Raw genomic sequence first — 27,818 nt, forward strand, 5'->3', positions numbered from 1 at the left:
CACACACGCACAGGGAAATGCTGCTCACATGGTTATACCTATTTTACAGATGAGGTAACCGAGGCTCAGAGAGATTAAGTCCCATAACTAGTAGGAGGTGGAGACAGGATTTGAACCCAGGCCTCAGACTCCCGGGTTGTGTGCTCTCCTCTCCCTAAGCAAATCGCATTATGCGAGTCTCCACTGTAGGCTTTGGGTAAGATCAGGTGGGGAGGGACTCTGTGTTGTGTTGATCTGTCCCCACCCCACCCAGTAGGATTTGGGAAGGTCTTGGTGGTTAACAGAGCCCTAGAACAGGACCCAGAACAAAGTAGGTGTTCAATAAACATGGATAGACGGATGGCTGGATAGATATGGATGGATGGATGAATGGGTAGATGGGTCAGTATCTGGATGGACAGATGGACGAATGGAATATTGGAAAATGGAAGGATGGATGGATGCATGACTGTGCAGATGGACAAGGGGTGGGTGGGTTGGCAGGTGAATGAAGGTATAGATGGACAGACAAGGATGGACAGGAGGATGCATAGGTGAATGGTCAGAACCCAAACCTGAGAAGAGAGAGGGCGCCGACCCAGCCTGCCCCACTGCCCCAAGAAGCACAGCACGGGGGCCATGGCCTCTCTTTTTAATGGCGGCACAGCCTGCGATCGGGCTCCTGTAGCAGGGGACCTGTGGGCAATGCCCTGAGGCCAGAGGCAGGCCTGGGTTTGGGGGGGCACGGGCCGAGGCTGGAGCAGGGGGCTGACACTCCTGCCTGCCCCCAGAGAGAGAAGGACACTCGGGTCCTTCCAGCCACAAGTGGCCAGAAACTTTGGTTCTTGTTTGGTTTCAAGTTCCTGTCCTCAAGGGGGCTGTCCAGGAGGAGAAACAGGGGAGCTACGTCCGGGACGGAGCAGAGTGGGGATGGGATCGGGAGCTGGGAGGAGAGATGCCAACTGGAGGCAACGCCCGGGTCTCGGGGGCTGGAGCTCCAGAGCCGCCAGCAGAAACAGCACTGGGAAGCAGGCACTGGAACAGGCCCTTCCTGCTGGCCCCACTAGGGGCCCCGGAACCTGGCCCCCGGATCCGGCTCCTGCCCTCAGGAAGGGGCGGCATGAGGAGGGGGCCCAAGGCTGGAAGAGAGAGAAAAGCGGGGGGAGAGAGAGAGAGACGCAGAGAGGCAGAGGGAGACGGGGATGGCATCACCCACTTAGGGGGACAGAGTCAGTCCTGGGTCCCATCGGGTTCCGTTCCCCACCCAGGAGGCCACCCAGACGAGAGTGAACCTGGCCGACCCAGGTCCCCAACCTGGGTACAGTGGCAACGCTCACACGGGGACCGGGGCGGGGGGCCAGGCAGGAGGGCAGGGTGGCAGCCAGTCGGGTGGCCCCGCTGGGGTCAGCAGAGCAGAGATGGAGCCTCAGTCCCACCAGACCTCGATGGGTGAGAACTTCCAGAGGTCGGGCTGGCCCATGTGCAGCAGGCTGCTGAAGGGCGAGCTGCTCCACTGGAACGGGGGCAGCTGGTCCCACGTGGGGCCGCTGGCCGCCAGGAGACGCAAGGCCTTGGCCAGTGCCGTGCTGGTCACCTGGGGGTAGAGGGGAGGGCAGGTCGTTGAGTTGTCCCAACCCGGGAGGCTCTGCTGCTCCTCGCCCCAACTTTGACCCCATCCACAGCCCCAGGCCTGGCACCTTCACGTCGATGCCCCCATGGGAGCGCTGGTGCAGGGCCTGGAAGGGGTAGGAGCCATTGGCTGGGTTGAGGTCAGAGCGGGCCGAGACGGCATTCTCCCCGTTGGGCTTGGGGTTGCAAGCTTTGCACAATGACAGGGGGTCATGCAGGAAGTCGTTGTACCTGGATGCAGAAAGAGAGGAAACCTCAGTCGTGCGGGGAGCGGGGGGAGGCCAGACTGCTAGCGGCAGCCCCTAACCCAGCTGCCTGCTTTCAATGTGCCCGGCTCCCTCCCGCCGCCTGGGCTTCAGCCACCACCTCCCCCTTCAGCTGGTCACTCCACAGGTATCACTCAGCCTCGGCTCTGCCATCCCCCCCTCCGGGAATCCCTCTGGGCCCCCATCCCAGGCCAGGCTAGAGACCCCGTTTTGTCCCTTCACAGCATTTCCTGGAGCTCAGACGGTCCTCGTTACACGTCCACATCAGTGTGAGTACGGGAGGGATTTCTGCTCCCCGAGGACAGTGGGGACACGTTCTGTGCCCGTTTCCCAGTCCCAAGCACGGAGCCCGGCACAGGGCGGTCACTCCACGGCTGTCCGTCATCCTCACCCACGACATGAGGGCAGCAACAGGGCTCAGCTGAGCGCTGCCTCGGTTCTACACAGTTGCACCCCACCCCTGCCGCCCCCCAGGACTTGTTGGGAGCTTGAAACGAGTTACAACAAAGCCCCACCACGTGACTCTGGGTTCATGGTCCCCCGCGTACCTCATAAGCCGGATCATGGAATTCAGGTCGTGTACCAGCGACTGGTTCCGCCGGAAGATCTGGGCCCGGGGGCTCCCGTCATAGGAGAACCAGTCCCCAAAGTGGGCCACCAGGGCCGGAAGCCCACTGGCGTTGAACACAGACTCAAAGGACCTGCTGGGAACGAGGATGGTCACTCACGACCTCCACTGACTTCACCCGGCCGTGACCGTGGCCAGGGAGGTGAAGGGGGTGGTCGTGCCACGACATTAACACCAACAACCACAACAGTCGGGATAGCAATAATCATGTCTTTTGTTTGTGCTGTGGGGTGGCTTGGTGGTGGCCAAGCTAGGGCTCTGGGGTCCAAGAGGCACGGGTTCAAATCCTGACTTCACTGTTGGCCACCTATGGAACCTTGGGAGAGTTAGGTACTTTCTCGAGGCCTCAGTTTCATCACCTGTGAAATGGGAATAGGAGCAGTGGCTACCACGCACGGTGGCTGTACGGATCAAAGGGGATAACCCAGGTAAAGCACAGTGAGGGTCAAGAGGTGCTGGCTGTGCAGCCCAGTTAAAGGAGCTCCAGCTGGAGAGCCACGGCAGGGGTCGGCACCTGAGCCAGGCCGCCCCCTACCACCCTGCGGTGGGTGGGTGCAGACTGGGAGGCTGAACGGATGCCGACCTCCCAACTGTACCCTAAAACCGTCAGGGCTTTCCTGGAGAAAAAGGGGGAAGGGTGGGTTTCTTTGTGGAGTTAAAGAATCACCTGGGAAGCACCCCTCCCCAGCACGGAGAGCTGAGCAAAGGGTCGGGGATACCAGGGAGGGGGGACATACGGGATATTGTAGCTGGCCCAGTAGGTCTTCTGGTAGAGTTCCGAGGTCCTGTCGGCCACCACCACCATGCCCCTGCGACCGGGAAGGGACACGAGGCAGGAGTGGTGAGAAAGGGGGCTCCTGTGGGTGCTGCCCTGCTCAAGGACCCTCGCTGGCTCCCCATTGCCTGGAGCTAGATTATGTCCCCAATCTTTAGCAATCAGGGGCTGCCTTCTCCTCCAGTATTGTCTTCCTGAGGTTTCCCCTCCCACACACGATTCAGCTGCCTCCAGGCCTCTGCCTTGGCAGTTCCCTCTGCTGGAACGCCCTGCCCCTTTCCGGGTACTCACGGGATCTGCTCCAGGATGGTAAGCACCCTTCTCCCAGGGCTGGGCCCGCCGGGGACAAATGCCTTGTAGTCCACGATCATCCACTGGTTGTTGTACCTGCCGTGCCCAAGGAAGGAGGGCTGAACAGACCGTGGGGTCACTGCCCCGGCCTCCCCCTGCCCCCAGGGCCACACACAGTCGGGAATCATGGGGCCGGGGCGGTCTGGGCGCGTCCGGCCGTCCGATCGTCACCCGGACACTTTCGCTTGACCAGGCGTCCTCAGACTTGTCTCTCATCATGCTGCTCACCTGCTCCAGAGGAGTCTATGGCTCCCTAGTGCTTACTGGAACCAAGGTCAATTCTGCGCAATGTTCTAAGACCCTGCCCTATCCAGTTCCCGCGTCTCTGGCTCACGGGGCCCCCATCCACCCATGTCCATCTCCTCGACGGCCGTCTCCACTGTCCCCAGAGCTCTCAAGTTCCAAGTGTCTTCCTGTCCTTCCTCTGGGAGCCTTTCCCTGGATGGAGAAGCCTGCAAGAGGGGGGCAAATCCTTTCCTTCCCTGTGCCTGTTTCCCCACGTATAAAACAAGGAGAGGACTCAGCAGAGGGTGTGGGGTGTGTGGCCCTGGTGCCACATCAGGTCTCCCAGGGTCTGAGCATTAGCGGGCAGGTTGGGTGGGACGGCCACAGTTCCAGAAGCCCACTCACGTGCCACTGTTGAACCTCTTGAAGATATCGGCCCAGGAGTCCCCGTCCAAGGCCAGGCGATTGGCCACAACATTTCGCATCCATTCCAGCACACAGCCCTCGGGTTGCACGTACTTCCACAGGGCCGAGTTCCGGTTGCCGATGGTGGTCTCCAGGGTCACCTGTGGGGGAGTCGAGGGGGCGCTGCACGAAAGGGCCCCCTAACTCACAACCGGGGCATGGTGCCACCAAGCGGCAGCGCTGCATCAACCGTGGTTCAAATCTGTTGACTCGTTTTTTAAAACTTCATGTCCTGGCTTAGGTGCATGTTCCTCACCAGTTCTTTGGATGAGCATCGAGGGGGTTCATGATCAAGATCATGCATCCACCTTTGCCCTGGGAAACAGCCCCTAAGAGAGCCCTACGGGACCCACTCCCCCTACCAAGTGGGTCAACTCTTTCCCCAGAGAGATAGCATCCCATCTCTACCCCTTCCCTGCAGTTCCGCAGGGAAAGCTGGGAGGCTTGGGGTTGGTAGCCTGGTGTACAATCTCCATCAACTCTTACAGCCCTCCGGGGGAAAACACAGCACTGCTATTAAGCCCCCTTCTTCTTGAAAGGTAAACTGAGGCCTGGAGAAGCTAAAAGACTTGCCAAAAGGTCATGGCCGCTACGTGGATGGGCCAAGATTTGGCCCTCAGACTTCCAACTCTTAAATCGGGGCTTGCTCCCCTACAGCAGGATATTAGCATGCTTCTTCCTTTCTTATACGAAGCTGGAAAACAACTAAGAGACAGCAGTAGCTAAGAGACAGCAGTAGCCATAAATATGATGTTTCAAAGAGGAATGTGCAAAGCAAGCCTCTCAATAGCGATGCCCAGGTAGGAAGAGCTTCTCTACTCCCTCCACACTTGTACCCTCCTCATCCCTCTAGTGTCCCACGTCATCGCCAGGATTCAGACCCGCATGGCCTCAGAAGCCCTGGAGGGCAGTTTCCTCTCTCTGCGCCAGGGGTTGTTCTCAACCTGGGGCAGTGCTCGCGGAGTCTGCAGACTTGGGTGGGGAAACATTACATCTTTATTTCCACTAATGTCAAACCGAAATGCAGCATCTCCTTCCACTGCTAATGAGGTGACACATGACAGTATTATTAGCGGTACCTGAGATAGTCACCAACAGAAATCACAGATGTTTTCCCACCACAGGACAGGATTGCACACATCTCGAGATATCGTTTACGCTCCTCATTATTTGTAAATTATGGCAGGTAGCCCACCTGTGACTGGAGTTTCTTTCTTTTTGTTTTTGGCCACACCTTGTGGCATGAGGGATCTTAGTTCCCCGACCAGGGATCGAACCCGTGCCCCCTCCATTGGGAGCACGGAATCTTAACCACTGGACCACCAGGGAAGTTCCTGGAGTTTCTTATTTAACGTGCTAATAAAGCAGCACATACAGGCGGACCCGAGAGATATCGCGGGTTCTGTTCCAGACCACTGCAATAAAGCGAATACCACAAGAAAGCAAGTCACATGGATTTTCTGATTTCCCAGTGCATATAAGAGTTATGATTCCACTATACTATAGTCTATTAAGTATGCAATAGTATTGTCTTAAAACCCAATGGACATACCTTAATTTAAAAATAGAAAAAAATACAAAACAAAAAAACAATTACAATACTCACATCAAAGATCACTGATCACAGATGACCATAATGAAAATAATAATGAAAACCTTAAAATATTGTGAGAATTACCAGCATGTGACACAGGGACACAAAATGAGCAAATGGCGTTAGAAAAATGGTGCTGACAGACTTGCCCGATGCAGGGTTGTTACAAACCTTCCATTTGTAAAATCCGCAATATCGGCGAAGTTCAATGAAACGAGGTATACTTGTATATTACATTAAAAGTTTACTTATATAATATTTCGATAAATGCATGCCGATATACTTGGTTTCCTTTATAATCCCACATATGTTGGCTTGTGCATTTAAAAGCATTATTCTGAGAAGGGGTTCACGGCTCCCCAGACTGCCAAAGGAGTCTGTGGCATAAAAATAGTTAAGAACACAAATGGAAGGTAAATTTCCTTCCCAGACACTTTTTGTAACTGGATGAAACTATTTCAACTGTCCTTCCCCAGGCTTCACTCCTGCTTTCCCCACCCCAGACCGCAGCAAGGGGGTCCCCTCACCCACTGCCTGGCCCCTTTCATGCTTCTTCCCACATTTAAGGGAACTAAATCCCACGCTCCTCTCACAAAGTAATAGAAGAAAAAGAGCCCCTTCCTCTCCCCTCCCCAGAATTGGCGTCTTCTGCATCTAGGATTTTTTTTTTTTTAAGTGATGTTTTTTCTCCTCTGCAGTGTTACCCTGGCGACTACAGGGCTTGCTGTGTCTAGAGGGGTGCCAGGAACAGATTTCTAAATGAGTCTGGAGCCCAGCCAGGAAAACCGATAAAAACACCACATTGTAAACAACATTTATTCAGAAACCCAGCCAGGTTTAGAGGGGGTTTTGTGGAAAGCAAAAGGGAAGGCAGAAAGAGCAGAGTCATGGTAGGGAGAGAGATGGCTTGTCCTAAATACATAAACACAAAATGAGGTCACTGGGGCCACGGATATTTCAAAAGGGCCCAAACCAGGGATTTCTGAGGAGCTGCAGGACAATACAGAGTCCCAGGCCAGCTGCAGGGTCTGGAGGCCCCGGCGTGACCTGGGGAGCGACATTTTACAAGCGCTTCCTGGCCTCGGCCCTGGGGTGGTGGTGATGCGGGAATGGGGGAGTCTGCGTCCCCCTGCTGTGCCCAAGCTGCTGGGTGCAAAGCTGCCCCGGGGAGAAAAGTGACACCAGAGGATGACTCACCAGCCCGCTGCCCAGGATGTAGAAGTCATCACAGGAGAAAATGGTACCAGGGTAGGATGAGAAGATCACCCTGTTGCCGGGAGCCCGGGTAGATTGCTCTGCAGGCGGGAGAGTGAGCCCGGGGCGGGGGGGCCTGGTCAGACAAGCACATACGGAGAACCCCACTCCCCCTCCCAGCAAGACTTGGGAGTCTCCAGGTGGAACAGCAGGCTTCAGAGAAAGCCCCTACTCCATTCTTTCTGAGAATCGGCAAACCAGGCCGTTCGTGTAAAAGCTAGTAGCAATATATATACATACATACATTACATACATATATATATAATTGTCTTGATTACTGTACCTTGTTTTGGCTTTCCTTTTTTTTTTTTTTTTTTAATTGCAAAAACCTATTGTGAAAAAGATCATTCACAGAGCAAATACCCAGAAGTCTGAGAGCACGGACTTTGTTTTTCTTGGGGGTGGAGGGAGGGTTTATCCCCTGCTTTACTGAGGTATAACCGACAAATAAAAATTGTCTGTGTTTAAGGTACACACTGTGATGTTTGGATAGGCGTGGACACTGTGAAAGGATGGCCACAGCCAAGCTAATTTACACAGCCATCACTTCACATAGTTACCTCTGCTGTGTGTGTGGTGAAAACACTGAAGTTCTACTCTCTTGGCAAGTTTCAAGTATACAGTACAGTGTCGTTAACTATAGTCACCATGCTGTGCTTTAGACTCCAGAATTCACTTGTCTTCTAACTGGGAGATGGTACTCTCTGACCAGCATCTCCCCATTTCCCCCTCCCCCCAGCCGCCTGCAACCACCATTCTACTCTCTGCTTATAACAGTTCAACTTTTTTTTTTTTTTGGCCGTACCACGCAGCTTGCGGGATCTTAATTCTCCAACCAGGAACTGAACCCGGGCCCGCAGCAGTGAAAGCACAGGGTCCTAACCACCAGACCGCCAGGGAATTCCCTCGAGTTCAACTTTTTTAGATCCTACATGAAAGTGAGATCATACAGTATTTGTCTTTCTCTGACTTATTTCACTTAGCATAATGGCCTCCAGGTTCACCCATGTTGTCGCAAATGGCAGGATTTCCTGCTTTTTTCAGTTGAATACTCCATTGTGTGTGTGTGTGTGTGTGTGTGTGTGTGTGTGTGTGTGTGTGTACGTGTACATTTTCTTTATCCATTTGTCTGGCTATGCACATTTACGTTGTTTCCATATCTCAGCTATTGTGAATACTGCAATGAACATAGGAGTGCAGACACTTCCTCAAGATTTTCTTTCCTGGAAGTGAGATGGATGGATCAGATGAGAGCACAGGCTTTGTGGGGAGGAGACCTGGGCAGAATCCCGGTTCGGGCCCTTATCAACTGCTTGATTTATGTCAAGTTACTTAGCCTTTCTGAGCCTTATCTGCAAACTGGGAATAATAATCCTTCATCCCACACAGGGCAGTTGTAAAGATTTAATTTATAAGATCGTGGAGGTAGTTTCTAGCACAACAGTGGGTACCCAGCAGGCCTACAATCAAGGTTACTGTGTAACCAGACCAGCACTTGTCAAGGGATGGACTTTTGGTACAAAGTGTTCTGGGGTGGGGATGAGGGCCACTAGGGATGAGGGATGGACCAAAGGAGCTATTTCTATATAACTGATGAATAGATAAAAGTGAAAAGGGCAAAGTCATCAATGAACAGCTAAAACTGGAAGGGAAAACAACCAACACCAATGGTGGTTTTTCAGGGGCTGGTGGCAGGGTGGGTTACAAGTGATTTTTATTCCTTCCTTGTGCTCTATTTTCTAACTTCCTACGGTGAACATGTATGACTTGGTTAATTTGTTTTAATTGTTGAAAATTAGTCTAGAATGCAAAAAGAAATAACACAAATATCCATCAATAGATGGATGGATAAACAAACTGTAGTATCTCCATGCGGCGAAATATTAGGCAGTCAGAAAAAGGAATGAAGGGCTAACACCTGCTACGACACGGAGAGGCCTTGAAATTATGATGCTGAGTCAAAGAAGCCAGTCGTAAGAAAACCACCATTGTATGTTTCCATTTTTATGGGATGTCCAGAACAGGTAAATCTACAGAGATAGAAAGCAGATTAGCGGTTGCCAGGGGCTGGGAGGAGGGGGAAAAGGGAGTGATTACTCAGTGGGTACAGGGTTTCCTCTCTTGGTGATGAAAACGTTTTGGACCTAGACTGAGTGGCAGTTGCATAAGACTGTGAATGTACTAAATGCCACTGAATTGTTCACTTTGAAACAGTTAATTTTGTTATGTGAATTTCACCTCAATTAAATAAATAAATAAAACTAGGAAAAAAAACGTTTTTTTTTTTTTGGCTGCGCTGTGAGGTTCGCAGGATCTTAGTTCCCTGACCAGGGATCAAACCTGTGCCCCCTGCAGTGGAAGCGCGGAGCCCGAACCACTGGACCGCCAGGGACGTCCCTTAGAAAACTTTTAAAAATCAGTGCAGGTTTATATGAAGTTCTAGAACAGGCAAATCTAACCTCATGGGAAAGAAATCAGAAGAGCGGTTGCCTGGGGAGAGGGGTGGAGGCTAACTGCAAAGGTCACAGGGAACTTTCTAGGGTGATGGAAATGTTCCATTGGTGTTTACATGACTGCATGTTTGTCCAAACCCATCAAATTATATGCTCTAAATGTGTATTTCAGCTATCCATCAATAAAGTGAATTAAAAAAAAAAAAACAAAACAGAACAAACTTAGTCCGGGACATCATTTATCACCCAGCAGAACGGCAAAAAAACGTGAAGTGAACCATAATACCCAGTGCTAGCCAGGCTGTGGGGAAAGACAACATATTCACAGAATGGCGGTGGAAGTGTAAATTGGCCCGACCATTTTTTGAGGCAATTTGGCTGTTATCTATCTAGAAACTAAAATTTTAATTATACTCATCTTTTAACCCAGCGTTTCCACCAGGAAACACATCTGGGGGCCCACTTGCTTGCTGTAGTACTGTTTGAAACAGCAAAGACCTGGGAATCCCCTGGCAGTCCAGTGGTTGGGACTCCTTGTTCTCACTGGACAAGCCTCACGGTGTGGCCAAATAAAGAAATAAATATTTTTTAAAAAGAAAGGAGGGAGGGAGGGAGGGAGGGAGGAAGGAAGGGAGGAAGAGCAAAGACCTGGAAATGGCCCACATCCTCAACTGGGGACTAATAAAAATTTAACGTCCAGGGCTTCCCTGGTGGCGCAGTGGTTGGGAGTCCACCTATCTCCAAGGCCGGCCGTGGAGCAAGAGGAACAAGTGGCAAACAACCCATATAGCATGATCTCATTTATGTTTTTTTAAAAAACCCAGAAAGCAAACTTTTTAGGGCTGTGCAACTATTCTGTAAATACTGTAATGACGGATACATGTCACTGAGCGTTCATCAAAAATCCATAAAACTCTACAAAGAGTGAACTCAAATGTAAACCATGGACTTCAGTTGACAATAATGTATCAATATTGGTTCATCGATTGTAACAAGTGAACCACGCTAATGCAAGAGGCTAGTAACAGGGGAAAGTGGGAAGGGGGATATATGGGAACACTCTGTACTGTCTACTCAATTTATGTCAATGTAAAATTTTTCTAAGAAATAAGCTCTATTAATTTTTCAAAGGTCCATATATACACACATATCAATGCATCCCCCCAAATCTAGATGGATCCAAACCAAAATGGCATCAGTGCTTTCCTCCTAGGAGAGATCTGGAATTTGGGACGAAGGTATCAAGGGAGATGTATTTCTTCATCTCTGTTGCTGGAATCTGTGCCAGTGAGGATGTATTTACACATAAATAGTATAATAAAAATATTGATAAGTTAAAACAAATGGAAAAGTGAGGTACGTTTTTTAAAAGTCTGAAAAAACATAACCAAGTGTTTGCAGAAATGACCTCTTGTGGGACGTGGGGTGTTCCCGTGACTTGCATTGTGTGTATGTGTGTTTTGCCGCATTTTCCAATTTTCTATAACATACATGTATGACTTATGTAGGTTTTTCAGATATTAAGATGACAGTGGATACACAGCAATGGGAACGACAGATCTGCAGCTACAGAGGACAACGTGGATGAAACTCACAGACGTTACACTGAGTGAAAGAAGCCAGGCGCAAACAAGCCCATGCTGCATGATTCCATTCGCAAAACATTCCAAATCCATCAAACCTAATCCAGGCTGTGAGAAGTCACTACGGGCTGGGGACAGTGCCTGGAAAGGGACAGGAAGGAAGCTTCTGGGGGCTGGGAATGTTGTTTCTCTGTCTGGAGGCTACACACACAGGTGTGTGTTCAACGTGCAAAAATTCCACCTGTACACTTACGATGCGCACACTTTTCTGTACAAATGTCAATTTAGAAGTTTCAATTTAAATTAATGGGCATTAGGTTGTTTCCAAACCACTAATGCAGCTGACAGCCACGTACACAATCCCCTTGCAGAAACAGAAATGTTTCTCCAGGGACAGATCTGAGCCAGAGGGTTGCTGGATCACAGGCGAGACAGATTTTAAATTTTGTTAGACGCCAGCTGGGCTCCTCTTCAAAGTGGCCGTGCCAGCTCCCGCTCCCGTTAGCAGTGAATGAGGGTATACATTTCCCCACCCTCTCGCCACCTCCTGGCAACATTAATTTTTTTAAGTTTGCCCAAGAAGGAGGCACTGCAAACATTTGGCAGTGGCTACCTCTAGACTTAACACTGGGGCCAGGAATGACGGGCACACTACCCGGCACTTGGGCCTTAGTGACCAGGTTTTCACATTTGACAGGAAGAACGTATTCATCCATTCCTGTGTAGCTGTTTGCAAAAATGGCTGTAACTCTCCCCATGCTTGTATCCACGTCATCTGCAATGTGACTCTGCAGTTCCTTACATCACATGGTCGGGTCAATTTCCCCACTTCTTGAATCTGCACGGGTCACTTGACTTGCTTTGAGCAACAGAATGCTATGCCCGTTTCAATCAGCCCTCACGAGGCCTTCCACACGTGCCTGCCCAGATGTCACATGAACAAGCCTGAGCTAGCCTGTGGGAGGATGAAAGACCATGTAGCCCAGCTGTCACATCATCCCAGCTGACAGCCAACCCCCAGACATGCAGACGAGGCCATCCTAGGTCAGCCAGCTCACCCCAGCTGACTACAGAAGCATCAGTGAGGCCAGCCACAATCAGCAGACTCGTCCTAGAATAACAAAACCACCCAGCAGACCGATGGACATGTGAGCAAAACTAAATGGCTATGTTTTAAACCTTTGCTGTTTTAAATTTGGGGTGATTTGTTACACAGCAGTAGCTTACTGATACGCCTTGTGAGATAAAAATTAAAAGGAAATAAACACGTTAAAAATAACATGAACTCGGGCTTCCCTGGTGACGCAGTGGTTGAGAGTCCGCCTGCCGATGCAGGGACATGGGTTCGTGTCCCGGTCCGGGAAGATCCCACATGCCACGGAGCGGCTGGGCCCGTGAGCCATGGCCACTGAGCCTGCGCGTCCGGAGCCTGTGCTCCGCAACGGGAGAGGCCACAACAGTAAGAGGCCCGCGTACCGCAAAAAAATAAACAAATAAAAATAAATTAAAAAAATAACATGAACTCTTAGACTGGCCTTAAGGTGACCCCAGTGTATACGGGGCTGAGGCCCACACCTCCCAGTACTATGCCCACTGTGTACCCACATACATGCTCACACACAGACCCACCCACATCTACCCACCTTGGGGCCCTTCTCTGAACTGGAACCAGTACTTTTTCATGATGCGCAGCATGTACTGGTAGGAGTGCCAGGTGTTGTGTGCGACCAGGAGGTCACTCTGGCCAGGCAGCAGCTTGATGAGGGCAGAGCAGGAGCCAGAGCCCGTAGCATGCTTGGTCTTGGTCTTATTCAGGGCCAGCTCTAAGTCTTCGAGGTCCCCAGAGATCTGCAACAGGCTGAGGAGGGTCAGAGTGCCGGAGGGTTACCATGCCTGCTGGGAGTGCCATTACATACCCATTTCACAGAAGAGAAAGCTGAGGCACTGGGAGGTTGGGCGACCGGTCCGAGGCCATGTAGCCAGGAAGTGGCAGGGCTGGTATTGGAACCCAGGTCTGTCTGACTATAAGGTGTGTGGCACTTTCCCCTGCCCTGTCCACTCTGGGGGTGGCACTTACAGGAACCCCAAGGGTTTGATGGTGAACTTCCCAGTTGGAAAGGTCACACTGCCTTCATAGCTGTCCTCTAGGCCTTTCAGCTGCAGGAGGGTCAGCCGCACCTAGAAAAGTGCACCCTCCAGGCTCCAGCCAACCCTGACCCCCCCCTTAACCACCACCCACCCCTCCATGCCAAGCACCCTCCTGCCATCATTTAACTATATGTCTCCATCCTGTGGCAACCCCAAATCACCCCACTTAAGAACCCAACCCAAATCCACCTCCTCCAGGAAGCCTCCCAGCCTGCCCTGGCCCGCTGCTGGCTGCTCCCCGTTCTGAGTTTTACTGGCTGTGCTGCTGGCTCAGCGAACTTGTGTCATGTGGCTGACTTCTCCCCACTGTCACTGTCATTGTTCTGTAACCATGGAGTATATCACTGTGTCCCCCACCGGGCCTTGGCCTGTGCTGAGCATACACCAGGCACTTAGCAAGCATCCGTAAGATGGATAGACAAAAGGACAGATGGATGGATAGTGGCTACTGAGTTAAATGAGAGAAGGACAGAGAGAAAGGCAATCATCTAGATGGACGGGAGGGTGAAGAGAAGGACAGATGTTCAGGCAGGTGCTGAAGTAGATGGATGGGACCAGATGGATTCACTCCTTCATCTGTAAATACTCAACAAACCTTCACTTACAAAGCGCCTACTATGTGCCAGCCCCTGTGCTAAGTACTGGGGATACCACAGTGGACAAGGCAGATGTGGTCCTTGCCTTGTCCTCATGGGGCCCAAGTCCAGTTGAAGACAGAATCTGAATGCCTCACAAGAGGGCTACAAAGAACTGCAGGGAGGGGACGTGGAGGTGAGGAATGGTGGGGATGAGCCGGGCAGAGGGGGAGAAGGAAAAGTGTTCCAGGCAGAAGGAACAGCACACTTTAAAGCCCTGAGTGAAGAGGTAACATCTTGTTCAAGGAACTGGGAGGAGGCCAGGGAGGCTGGAGCACAGATTGAGAAGGCCAGTAGATGAGGCTGGGGAGGGAGAGGGTGCAGGTGGGTGTTGAGGCCACATTAAGGAGTGTGGGCATCACCCTGGGGAACTGGGCAGCCCCTGGAGAGATGTACGAGCAGCAGAGACAGAGCAGAGGGGATGGACCAACAGATGGACAGACTGAGAGATGCCTAGGCTCTGGCCAGAAGGAAGAGGTGGAATGAAGCAGGGAACGTGGTCCATCAGGAAGATGGCTAGGCAGGTAGATGGGAGGGTAGATGGACAGACAGGTAGATGATGAACAGAGAGAGAGACAGGCAACCAAATGGGGTCTATCGACAAGGCGGGTGGATAGAATATCTGACAACTAGGCTAAGATGGGCAGGTTGGTGACAGATGAATAAATGGGAAGAAGAGAGTGAAAGATGGATAGACTTGTGGGTGGGTGGACGAATGTGCTGAAAAACTAGATGGATGGATGGATGGATGGATGGATGAATAGATGGATGGATGAATGGGTAGATGGATGGAGGGGTGGGTGGGTGGATGGACAGATGGATGTATGGGAGGGAGAAAGGGAAGGATGGACATAGAGGGAGGGAGGGAGGGAAGACTGGATGGATCTGTGGATGGATGAGTAGATGGATGGGAGGATGGGTACGTAGATGGATGGGAGGATGGGTACGTAGATGGGTGGATAGATGCGGGAGGGAGGGAGGGAGGGAGGGAGGAAGGGCTGGCTGAGAGGGGCAGGGGACAGATAGGTTGGCCAGCTGGAACAGTAGCAGCTGCAGTGGTAGCAGGTCCCCAGAGCAGACTCAGCTTGCTGCCCCAGCCCTCTGAGCATGGGGGCCATGCCCACCTGGTGCCAGTAAGCAGAGCCATTGTTCAACTCCATCTCCTTCTGCATCCACTCCAGGTTGGCCTCCAGGAATTTCTTGAGCCTCTCGCAGTAACTGACTTCATACTCGAAGGGGCCGCAGTAATTCACCACCGTGTTCATCCAGTGCATATAGATGAGCTGTAGGGTGGGCGAGGACAGGGGCGGGGCAGCAGGCCTGCGCTCTTCCCTGAGGACCCCACTGGCCCCCACTCGGGCTCAGAGTCCTCACTCCTATCCAGGTCTCCAAAGAGTCGAGGAGCTCTGGTGAGGACACCTCCGCACCTCTGCTCACACTGGCTTCTCTCACCCAGCCAGCTCTCACCCCCACCAGGGCCCAATGCCTCTGGATGCCTCCCTCCTCTGAAAGCCGTCAGCACTCACAGTCTGTCCTAGATTACGCCTCCTCTGTTACTGGGGACCGCCACCCCCATCTATACACGTATTCAGTCACTCAACTACCTTTTTTTTTTTTGAGCACCTACTATGTCCTGTCCTGAGCACTGAGGACACAGCGGTGAACCTGGCAAGAGAATCCTGCGGCAGTTCCACCAGCCCTCAAGAGGCCTTCCGCACCTCCCCACCCCGATGTCACATGTACAAGCTGGGCCAGCCTGCTGGGGGGTGAAAGACCATATGAGCCCATCGTCCCCGTCACCCCAACAGACGGAGAGCCTCCCTCGGGGGCTGGTGTGCAAGCTCAGAGAAGTAACGTGGGCAAAGCCTCTGGCACGTGTGTCTGGGCTTCCTCACGTGAGAACCACGTCAGGCCTCGCCTCAGTGCTCCTGGCTCAGGCTACGGGGCCCTTGAGAGATGGAATCTTGTCTCAAATACCACCAAGCACCCAAACACGTGGCCTGACCCAGTGTCTGACACCTCCCCAGACATCGAGGTCCCAGGAGGGCATCTCAAACTGCAGCTGGATGTCAGAATGAGGAGAGGGAGTTTATTAAGCGCTGTCACACTGTACACCGTCTCCTGTGACGTGCTCTGTCCCTCTCACCACCGTGCATCTCACACGCATCCACCTGCTCGTTCATTTTCACTGCTCTCTGATTCTGCACTGCGTGACACTACCGCAATCCGGTTACCCGTGCACCCACCGGTGGCGTTTGAGTGTGTTTGCCTCGGGGCTGCTTTGAACCCCTTGGGTCACCTCTAGGGTACACACCTAAGGAGTGGGGCCCCTGGGTCCTAAGGCATGTGTGTATTCAACTCTACAAGTTAACACCAAATTACATCCCAACGTGGGTGTCACACCTTCACGCACAGTGTGGGAGCATGGCCAGCCCACCACGGCCTCACCCACTCCTGATGCGGTCTGCCTTCTGAAATCTGTGATTATCACTTTTAAAAAGCCCAAAAGCAGGTAATGCAAAATAATATGTTGTTTAAGGTTTCATCACATGTAGTAAAACTAGTTTAACCAAAGGAAGGGAGTGGAAATAACTCAAATGTCCACCCACTGATGAAAGGATAAAGAAAATAGTCTATCCCTACAATGCAATATTATTCGGCCATAAAAAGGAATAACGTACTAACATACACTAGAACATGGAGGAACCCTGGAAACAAGTTAAAGAAGCCAGCCACAAAAGACCACATATTGGATGATTCCTTTCATAGGAACTGTTCAGAATAAGCAAATCCATAGAGACAGAAGGTAGATGAGCAGTTGCCAGGGGCTGGGTGGAGTAGGGAAAAAGGGAGGTGACTGCTAACAGGTATGGGGTTTCTCTCTGGGGTGATGAGAATGTTCTGGAATTAGATAGTGGTAGTGGTTGTGCAACCTTATAAATATACTAAAAGCCACTGAACTGTACATTATAAAATGGTGAATTTTATGGCATGTGAATTCTATCTCAGTATAAATGAATGAATGAATGAATGAATGAATGAAAGGGAATGACAGCCACCACATGTAGTGTGGTGGGTGTCTCTGGGGTAGGAGAGGCAGGGGAATGGAGTTGAGAGGGGGCTTCAATGGTTTTAGTAACATTCCAGGGTTTAGTTTGGGTGGGTGTTCATTTTATTACTAAGCTTCGTAACTTGGAATGTGTTGTGTATTTTTTATATGCATCAAACAGCACCCAGTGTAAATTTTTAACAAATACATGTGACCTTTTCTCCCCAACTAGATGGAAGGCTGGGGGTGGGAGAGCCCCCTCTACACATATCTCAGAACCCTCCAAAGCTCCCTGGGGAACACACTTGATGGGCGGGGGAAACCCCGGGGTCCCGCGTCTGGCCCTTACCTCCTCGGACACGGCGGCCTCCACCACGCCCGCTGCGTAGGCCTGCAGGCTATCGTTGTAGTGGCCGTTCGTGTGCAGCTCCAGAAAGGCCCACCTGCAGGGGTAGGAGAGGGGACACTTGGTCAGTGAGGGGGTGAGCGTGAAACGGGCCCTCAGCTCGGCATGCACCTGTCTGCAGTTTTAAACCATAGAAAACAACGCAGTGACGAAACTGCCATTCACATGAATGTTTGTCGGTCTGTCTCTGTGCACGTGTCAGGCTAAATCCCTAAAAGAGAAACTGCTAGGTCAAAGGACACATGCATTTTTAATGTGAATAGATACTGACAAACAGCCTCCCCCAGGGCTGTACTAACCTTCATTCTCCGCCCCTCCCCCAGGATAATAATACCAGCTAATATCTACTGAGGGTTTCTTCTGAGCCAGGCGCTGTTCTAGTCACTTCCATATCTATTAACTCATGTCCTAGTGCTCATGACAATCCCACAGTCCTGCAAGGCAGGCACCGTTACTGTCTCCATCATACAGAAGGGGAGGTAGTTCAAGCAGAGTTACGTACCTGCAGTGGGAAACGGCATCGCAGCCTCTTCCCCCCACGTCCATGCCTTTTGCTGTGTGGCTTTACATCCCTCCCACCACTGGTCAAATGTCCTTCCCTGTCCCCTTGATTTGGGCTCAGTCATGTCATATGACTTGCTCTGGCCGATGGAATGCGGTAGAAGTGACTTGTCTCAGTTATGAGATTAGCCTTCAAAGGGTCTCCCGTGGTTCCACTTGTGTCCCTGCTATGGCCACGAGAGAAACATGCCCGGCCAGCTCGCTGGTCCCAAGAATATGAGAGACACATGTTGCTGACCAGGTCTGCAGAACTACAGCATGAAGCAGAGCTGCCCCAACTGCTCCAAGGATCCATGAGCAAAAACGGCTGTCATTCCAAGCCACTGAGTTTGGGGGCAGTTTGTTATGCAGCACTGTTGCCCAGTACTAGCTGATAACACATACCAAAGGTCACAGAGCTAAGAAAGGGCAAAGCTAGGATTCAATTCCAGGCAGGCTGGTTACCAGGAAGCAGATTCTGATCAGGAGGTCTGGGGTAAAGCCCAAGACTTTGTATTTCTAACCAGCTCCCAGGTGATGCCTGGGGTATATACTGCATTTCTACAACATGCGAACTCCTGTCTGTGCACTTCCCTGCTTAAGATCAATCTTTTTCACCCTTACTAAGGCGACAGTTGAAAAATTCAATCACGTAATTATAATCCTTTAATGAGTTAAGTTACATATATTTTCTTATTTCTTATTGGTCATTTATAGTTCTTTGGTTCATGTCCTTTACTCATTTTTCTCTACCGTGGTTTTTTTCATCTTATTATTATTATTATTTTTCGGCTGCACCGTGGCTTGCGGGATCTCAGTTCCCCAACCAGGGATTGAACCTTGGCCACGGCTGTGAAAGCACCAAATCCTAACCACTAGACCACCAGGGAATTCCCATCGCCTTTTCTTATTGGTTGGTGAAATTCTCTATATACGTATTAGCCCTTGGCTTGTCACTAATATTGAAAATACCTGTATTTTAATTGATTTTTGCTTTTGTTTTTGCCATATGGTAGTTTTCAGTTTTGTCCTATCAGTCTTTCCTTTTTTTTTTAGTCTTTCCTTTATGGTTCTGGATTTCATCCTTGCTCCAAGTACACAAAGAATATTCACCCAGGTGACTTCTGTAACTAAGGAAAACACTTGTGGAGGCAATTTCTATTAAGAAAATGAGGGCAACAGAAGACACTAATGAGATCTTTAAGAGGCTACACAATGCGGAGAGACAGGCTCAGCCAGGACTGTCTCACAGGAATTTGGCTAAAAAGTCACCAAAGAGCTCCAGGACAGGCAGAGCTCTGCCCTAGAGAAGACAAAGGAGAGGAAATGACTATCAAAATACTCACACCCAATAGTTTTGGCAATCAAGCTTCTTTGAGCACCTACTGGGTGCCAGACACCGAGGGTATACAAGAATGAATATATGTAACTGCTATGACGAGAAAAGGAATAAAGTACCCTGAGGAGGTACGCTCCTGCTGCTACTGAGTGAAATCTAGGAAGGCTTCACAGAAGAGGTGATAGCTGCTCCAGGATTTGAAGTTTAAGTAGGAGCTTGCAGGGAGAAGGGGGGTTGGGGTGGGGAGGAGAGGGAAAGTAAAAGAAGGAAGCCTGAGCTCTGAGAGTTCCAAAGCAAAGAACTTGAGCTACAAGATAAAATGGAGCTGTGGGGACTGGTAATGAGGCCCTGCTATGGTGGATAACAATAGCCCCCAGTGCTAAGCACATCACATGTCTACTTCTCTCTCTAAATTCTCCCAAATACCCTATGACATGAGTTTGATTCTCCCAATTTACAGTTGTGGGACCCGAGGCTCAGAGAGGTGAAGTCACTTGCCCAACAGAGCTGAGACTAACATCACAGAGCATGATGTGCTCTGAGCCTCTACCTTAACTGAGTTTTGTGGGGGATTGTTTTGTCCTTGAAGGTGAAGGAGTTAGTTCTTATCAAACAAATCTAAGAGCCATGAACTTTCGGCTAATGACTCACATATAATCACAGATATGGAGAGAAAAACACAAGAGACTAGAATAAAGGTCTTAAATTTCAAGGAGAGTGGAAGACAGAGAGAGTCTGGGATTGTGGGTCCCTCAGGCATCGTCTGAATCCCCAGGTCTCTCTCTTATCAACTGTGTACCTTTGGGCAAATTGCTTAACCTCTCTGGGACTCAGTTTCCTCACCTGTAAAATGGGCAAAGCAATTCCCACTTCAGAGGGTTGCCATGGCAGGTGCCAGAAGAGAACTCAACGTTTTATACTCGGTAAGTATGTGTCTCATCATTAACCTGAGAGGGGAGGTTTGGAGCAATCCAGTAGACTTGGTGATGGGAAGAAATTTAAAACAGGGTACAGAATGTAGTTCCTCTTGTGATAAAAAAAAAAAAAAAAAAAAAAAAAAAGCGGGGGAATCAAGGGAGAACATACACAACTTACATAAAACGAAAAAGGCTGTTCAGATGTCAAGTCCTGGTTATAACTGAGAGGCCAGTGGCCTTCCAGACAGCGCCTGCTTAAAAGCTCTCCTTCTGCAGGGAGCAGGCTCAGTCAAGGCCACAGTGCTGAAGCCCTGAAGACAGGCAGCAGCTGGGAACTCACCCTGTGACCGGTGCTCACACGGCCCTCACGGATGTGTATGAGCACCCTTGTTCACAGCAGCTTTTTTTTTTTAACATCTTTATTGGAGTATAATTGCTTTCCAATGGTGTGTTAGTTTCTGCTTTATAACAAAGTGAATCAGCTATACATATACATATGTTCCCATATCTCTTCCCTCTTGCATCTCCCGCCCTCACACCCTCCCTATCCCACCCCTCTAGGTGGTCACAAGCCACTGAGCTGATCTCCCTGTGCTATGCGGCTGCTTCCCACTAGCTATCTATGTTACGTTTGGTAGTGTATATATGTCCACGCCACTCTCTCACATTGTCCCAGCTTCCCCTTCCCCTTCCTCGTATCCTCAAGTCCATTCTCTACTAGGTCTGCATCTTTATTCCCATCTTGCCCCTAGGTTCTTCATGACCATTTTTTAAAAATATTCCATATATATGTGTTAGCATACTGTACTTGTTTTTCTCTTTCTGACTTACTTCACTCTGTATGACAGCCTCTAGGCCCATCCACCTCACTACAAATAACTCAGTTTCATTCCTTTTTATGGCTGAGTAATATTCCATTGTATATATATGTGCCACATCTTCTTTATCCAGTCATCTGTTGATGGACACTTCGGTTGCTTCCATGTCCTGGCTATTGTAAATAGAGCTCACAGCAGCATTTTTGACTAGAGCTGAGGAAAACAGGACCCTCCCAAAACATCCAGTGTTAGGGGCCTGATACAATAATCTATCCATATATGCGGTGGGCTTCTAGAACCATGTGGCTGACCACCGTGTGCTGATGAGATGTCAGACACAAAGTTTTTTTAAAAAACGTAAGATTAGAGAAGGACAAACGGTGGACTCAGGATAACCCCATGTACAAAAACATTACACGCACTCACATACCAGTACGTATACACATGTATGTATGTATGTATGTTTAGGCCTGTTTATGCATAGAAAATTCTAGAAGAAAGAACTAACAGTGGTTATATATAAAAAGAAAGAGTGGGGAGCGCAATTTACCTCCCACATTCCACCTCACCTTTCTAAACTTTTTTACCATGGAAAGTTAAGCACTTGTGTAATAATTACAAAGATTTAAAAGAGAGCAGTGTGACTCTTTCAAGCTGGACAGAAAGGAAAAGGATGAGTGGAGAGTGACAATTCCCCCGCCCCGACCCCCCCCAGCCAGGCCACAGTACGGTAAATATGGAATTAGTCACTGCCCTTGTTGGAGACAGTGTCTTCTGCATTCCTCTCTGAACCGCCTTATTCCAAAGGGCGATGGGGGTGATTCAGTTTGGATGGAGTTTCTGCACTTTGCTCGAGTTCTCAGAAAACCTGGCTGTGTAGGTGTCTGCCTATCTTTCCAGAATACCTTGGAGAGAGGGAGATTCCCATTCATGAGGGAATTTCAGTGCTAGAGCCCCTCCGGCTAATCCCTGAAGATCCCTCCGTTGCCTCAGGCCCTAAGCCCTAATCAAATGATTTTCTTCCAGGCCCCTGCAAGGCTGGCGCCATCCTCAGCTCGCTGGGGTGAGGCAGCTGCTGACAGCCACCGGTAGGAAGCGTCCAGGCAGAGATCTGAACCTAGATCTCTCTGATGTTAAACCTGAAACCCTGCCTCATACCACATCTCCACGCTCTCCCAGCCTCAGCTTCCCCATCTGTAAAACGGGAAGGCTTGGACATCAGCAAATGGCTTCTGGAATCCCTCACTGCTGTGCTGGCTGACAGCTTTGGGAGACTCTACCCCAGTCCCTGGCCAAAACAAACCACTGGAAAGAATGTGTTCCTAAAGCAAAATGTCCCCATTTGACGGTTCTTGATTCAGAGATCATGTCCTTCCTGCTTGTTGGGTTCTAAAATAGCTCATCCTTTATTAGATGAAATGGGCAGAGATCAATAAATATTGTTCTAACACATATATATATGGAATTTAAGAAAAAAAATATCATGAAGAACCTAGGGGTAAGACAGGAATAAAAACGCAGACCTACTGGAGAACGGACCTGAGGATATGGGGAGGGGGAAGGGTGAGCTGTGACAGGGCGAGAGAGTGGCATGGACGTATACACACTAACAAACGTAGTAAGGTAGATAGCTGGGGGAAGCAGCCGCATGGCACAGGGAGATCAGCTCGGTGCTTTGTGACCGCCTGGAGGGGTGGGATAGGGAGGGTGGGAGGCAGGGAGACGCAAGAGGGAAGACATATGGGAACATATGTATATGTATAACTGATTCACTTTGTTATAAAGCAGAAACTAACACACCATTGTAAAGCAATTATACCCCAATAAAGATGTTAAAAATAAATAAATATTGTTCTGGTTTGTTTTTAATGCACTTGCTTGGCAAAAATAAAAAGTCAGCTGCACTGAATCTATTTCCCCAAACTTTTTTTTTTTTTTTTCTGGAAAGTGTATGGGCCACACTGTGGTTTTATGTCAGGGACAGCTAATACCTCTGAGATGACTCCAGGATCTAATGAAGAGGCCACATTTGGGAAAAGCCAGACCATTCTTGTGAGATGAGCAAGGGATCACAATCTCCCCTCACCATCATTGTTCCTTCAGTGTATAGTGTGCCCTGGACACCCGCTACTATGCGGGATGTACCACCTCATCTGTGGCTATCACTCCTTTTCCATTCTTGATGGTGTAAGTTTATCTTTTGTGACTTTTCAAAGAAACAGTTGGATAACTAATAAGAACCTGCTGTATAGCACAGGGAACTCTACTCAATACTCTGTAATGGGCTACGTGGGAGAAGAATCTAAAAGAAAAAAAAATGTAGATATATGTATAACCGATTCACTTTGCCGTACACCTGAAACTAATACAAAATTGTAAATCAGCTATACTCCAATAAAATTTTTTTTAAAAAATGAAAGAGAGAAGAGAAGAGCTAACACCCATCCTTCTCAAACTCTTCCAAAAAATTGCAGAGGAAGGAACATTCCCAAACTCATTCTATGAGGCCACCATCACCCTGATTCCAAAACCAGACAAAGATACTAGAAAAAAAGAAAATTACAGACCAATATCACTGATGAATATGGATGCAAAAATCCCCAACAAAATACTAGCAAACAGAATCCAACAACACATTAAAAGGATCGATCATACACCATGATCAAGTGGGATTTATCCCAGGAATGCAAGGATTCTTCAATATACGCAAATCAATCAATGTGATAAATTAAATAAAATACAAAAAAAATAGATAAAGAAACGGTTGGGTGGTATTTATCCATTTTACTGGGCTGGGCTTCTGCCTGTTGGGTGGTAGATTTAGGTTGTTTCCCAGTTTCCTAATAGGTTAGTTCCCTCTTATTGGTATTCACTTCCTCTCTCAACTCGAAGGCTATTTAGGTCAATCAGCTTGTTGGGTGGCATCAGGTCAGAAAAGGAGGAAAAGGTAAGGTTGGAGGGTTCGGCCTCCCCAGGACCAAGACCAGAGCCAGGCTGGCGCAGGCGCTGCCTCTGGGTGCATCTCTGATCCCCTAGCATTAAATCCTAAATGTTTCAGGCTCCATGGGGAGTGTCAGTCCAGAGTCAGATACAGCACAAGTAAGAGGAAAGATTATGGGGGAAGGAGACGTGCAAGTTATCCTGACAATCCCAGGATCTGGTGAAATCTGGGAGCCAGAAAGGAGGAAGGATCCCAATTCTAGGTGAACAGAAGAGTCAAACCATGATTTCCACCCTCCAAAAACTAAGACAGTCACCTGCAAGTCAGCGATGTAGTTGCTCGGGTGCCAGGACACCCCACATGTCTTTCTTACATCTCACTCCTGAGTGCTCAAGAGGGTGTCTCTGAGGGCCTCCGTACCGCTGCTTATAAAATGGGGGCTTCCCATACAGTTTTCCCTACATCATAGTCCCAAATGCTGTCAGACCCACAGGGAAAGGGGCAGACTGGACAGAAAAAATGCTGGAACAGTGAAGTGAGAGCAAGAAGTGTGGAAGAGACCAGGGCTCACTTCTCAGTTTCCCCACTTGCAAAATGGGGGCAGAAGACACGCGCTCCTTTCTCTTTCATTCACTCCTTCCTTTAGTAAATAAACAGAGGTGCTTTCTGTGATCCCCCGAATTTCACTTCGAGCCCCACCTTCAGGAAGGAAACAGGCTCAGAGAGATGAAGTGATTTGCCCAAGGTCACACAGCGCCAGAGCTGAGCCTGGAAGAACTTTCCATCCAGCACAAGCAGGGGAGCCCTCTCCCCACTTCTCTGTTTTCCATAATTGACAGCAACACAGCCTAGCGGGAAAGGGCTGGGGCCAAAGCCCCTCCCCATGCTGAGCCTTACCTCTGTGCCTCCCCCCTAGCATCCAGAGACTGTCATCTCTCTTAGCTCTGCTAAGCGGGGGCCCAAAACATATAAGTCAGCAGAGACTGGGTCACCAGATTCCAGAGTCACGTCGCCACAGAGTTCGGATTCCCGCCACAGACGCCAGCCCACTCTGTGGTTTCCTCTCCCTGGGAGCCTTCCCAGATTAGCCGCACCCAGCTCCTGTGGCTGCAGCAAATCCTCTCCCCACAATCTCTGGTCTGTCTATCTAATATACTCCCAAGTGCCACAAAGCACCAGAACGGGGGGGTGTCCACAGTGTCCTATGTCACCCCAACACCTGCAGAAATGAATGCAAGCCAGCCAAATGGATGGGGGCAGCAGTGGGAGAAGCCCTGCCTGCTGGAGGGGGTAACGTATTCTAAGCACTGGGATGACCCCAGGATGGGATAGTGCAGGTGGGGGCGGGGTAGGGGGACACAGGGTTCCCCAAGATTCCCCAACACAGCGTGGATCCAGGGTCTGGGCCCTGCTGACAAGGCTTTGAGGCAGATGTTCCCCACTCCCAGGATTTTCCCTCCTGGCACTGTCTCCCTGACTGAATGGGGACCCCCTCAGCTATGTGTCTCCATAGCCAAGAGCACCAGGTGAGTAAATGAATGAATGGGCACCAGCCCTGGTACAAGGCCTGAGAGGGGCACCACCCAACTTCCCAGCCAGAGCACATCATCAAAATCCAAGCCACAGATGGGGAAATGAGAGCCCAGACAGGCAGAGCAGTTAGGTAAGAGCCATACAACAGAGTGACAGCCTGGGTCCCGGTGATAAGGATAGAGACGGTGACTGCCAAAGATGGAGTGCTTGACTCCATACTAAGTATCTGGCCAAGCGACTTTCCCCTGGACCAGGAGAGAGGAGGGAAGCAAGGAGCAGAGGCCAAGCAATGATACAGTCTGAGTCTTTGTGAATTTAGGGACCCTCTGTTTTCAGACTGGCCTGGAATCCAAGCTCAGTCCTGCTGCTCTGGTTCTGGAAAGAAGGCAGCGGGGCTGGCACCCATGGGGTAAGCTAAAACCAAGGAAGTGAGAATCCCTCCTGGAGAGCCATTACCACCCCTCTGGTCATGGGGGTGAGATGAGGGTTGAGGCGGAGAGTGCCAGCCTACGTGGGGATAGGCGTTACTGTATCACTAGGGAAACAGAGGTACTGTCATCCCTGGCTGAAGGCAAAGGACTGGTCCCCATGAGCTGAGGGATGCCGCATCAGCCCCACCCAGCTACGGTGCAGCAGCCTCCGAGGTGGGACACTGACCCCCAGGGAGACGAGGATGGGACTCTGTCACCGGCAAGAGGCTGGTCCTAGGGGCAGGCGAGGTCCGGCGCCCACGCAACTCCCTCCCCCGGCTGGTCCGCGCGAGATCGGGCCAACCCTTACCCGGTCTCGCGGATGGCGTTGGTAAGGTTGGCCCAGGCCACGGCGTCAGGGTGGCGGCCATCTACCAGGCGCAGCTGGCCCGTCTCAGGGTCCAGGAGCACCGAACGGCAGCGGGAGGCGGGTGGGACCGGCCTCCCCGGTCCCCGGTGACCCCTCGGGGTCGGGATCGCGCCGGTCAGGCCGCTCAGGAACAGCCCGACCAGCAGGGCCAGCACCAGGGCCAGCGCCAGTGCCCGCGTCAGCGCCCGGGCCAGGCGGCCGCCCGGGCATCCATACATCGGGTCCACCATGACGGTGCGGAGCGGGGCGCCGCAGCCCGGCTCACGTGACTACACTCCGCTGCGGAGGGCCGGGCCGGGGCTGGCTGGAAAAGGAGGTAGGCGGTGGAGGGGCGGGACTTGGGCCGAGCCCTTCCGGGTGGGCGGGGCCCGGGGGCGGGACGTAAGGGACGGGGCCATCTTAAAGGGGCCCGGCGCCCTCGTCAGCCTACTCAAACCTTGCAGTGGCACGCTTCCTCCTGGCTTTTTATTTTTCAAAAGTTTGAACCTCAAGAAAAGTTGCAAGAATAGTAAAGGATAATAAATATCCATATGCCTGTCATCAATTGCTAATATTTTGTCACGTTTTGTTAAGTGTCTCTTCATACTTATATGTAATTTTGCTCAACCATTTGAGAGTTAATTGAAGACTGACGCATCAACCCTAAAAACTGCAGGTGGTCATATAAGAGAAAAGACATTATTCTTCATAACCACAGTACCATTATAACACTCAGGACATTTACCATTTACTTAATACTATTGTCTAATACAGGGTCTTTATTCGAATTTTACCAGTTGTCCCAAAAATACTTTCTCTGTTTTTCTTTTCTTTTGACCCAGTATCCACTCCTCACACAACACACAAGAACAAACTCCTGGGCCTTCCCTGGGTGGTGCAGTGGTTAAGAATCCGCCTGCCAATGCAGGGGACATGGGTTCGAGCCCTAGTCTGGGAAGATCCCACGTGCCGTGGAGCAACTTAAGCCCGTGCGCCACAGCTACTGAGCCTGTGCTCTAGAGCCTGCGAGCCACAACTACCGAAGCCCACGCACATAGAGCCCGTGCTCCACAGCAAGAGAAGCCACCGCAATGAGAAGCCCAAGCACCGCAAGGAAGAATAGTCCCCACTTGCCGCAACTAGAGAAAGCCCGCGCGCAGCAACGAAGACCCAACGCAGCCAAAAATAAGTAAATAAATTTATTTTTAAAAAAAGAATAAACTCCTAAATGATGAGCATCTAGGTGTAAAAAATGAAACTGCATTTCCTAGATGTATATGTATGGGTGAATTCCTCCATAACTTGTGTGTGGAAAAAAAAGGCCTCTAACTATGACTCAAAATCCAAACGCAATAAAAGATTAGTACATTTGACTACGTAAAACTTTCATAACTTTTGCATGTCGAAAACACCATAAGCGAAGTCAAAAGACAAGTGACAAACTGGGAGAAGATATTTATAACATGTATCA

General features: G+C 50.2%; 1 protein-coding gene across 2 annotated transcripts; it reads right to left on the reverse strand.

The window, feature by feature from the left end:
- Window positions 1–18: 18 nt before the first annotated feature.
- Window positions 19–26,657, reverse strand: PLBD2 (phospholipase B domain containing 2). Of its 2 annotated transcripts, none has more exons than XM_024741510.1 (12): window positions 26,309–26,657; window positions 17,384–17,477; window positions 15,110–15,268; window positions 13,280–13,380; window positions 12,846–13,060; window positions 7,110–7,207; window positions 4,259–4,419; window positions 3,569–3,664; window positions 3,240–3,311; window positions 2,423–2,578; window positions 1,677–1,839; window positions 19–1,573 (listed from the first exon to the last, which is right to left on the reverse strand). In XM_024741510.1, the coding sequence occupies exons 1-12, from the start codon at window positions 26,596–26,598 to the stop codon at window positions 1,406–1,408; spliced, it is 1,773 nt and encodes a 590-aa protein (XP_024597278.1). In that variant the 5' UTR covers window positions 26,599–26,657; the 3' UTR covers window positions 19–1,405. The 2 variants fall into 2 exon arrangements, with proteins under 2 accessions (XP_024597278.1, XP_024597279.1); XM_024741511.1 differs by having other exon boundaries at window positions 2,423–2,575; window positions 26,309–26,656.
- Window positions 26,658–27,818: the final 1,161 nt, after the last annotated feature.

Source organism: Neophocaena asiaeorientalis, unplaced genomic scaffold (genome assembly GCF_003031525.2).
Source record: "Neophocaena asiaeorientalis asiaeorientalis breed wild unplaced genomic scaffold, Neophocaena_asiaeorientalis_V1.1 scaffold648, whole genome shotgun sequence".
In the NCBI taxonomy this organism is placed as follows: Eukaryota; Metazoa; Chordata; class Mammalia; order Artiodactyla; family Phocoenidae; genus Neophocaena; species Neophocaena asiaeorientalis.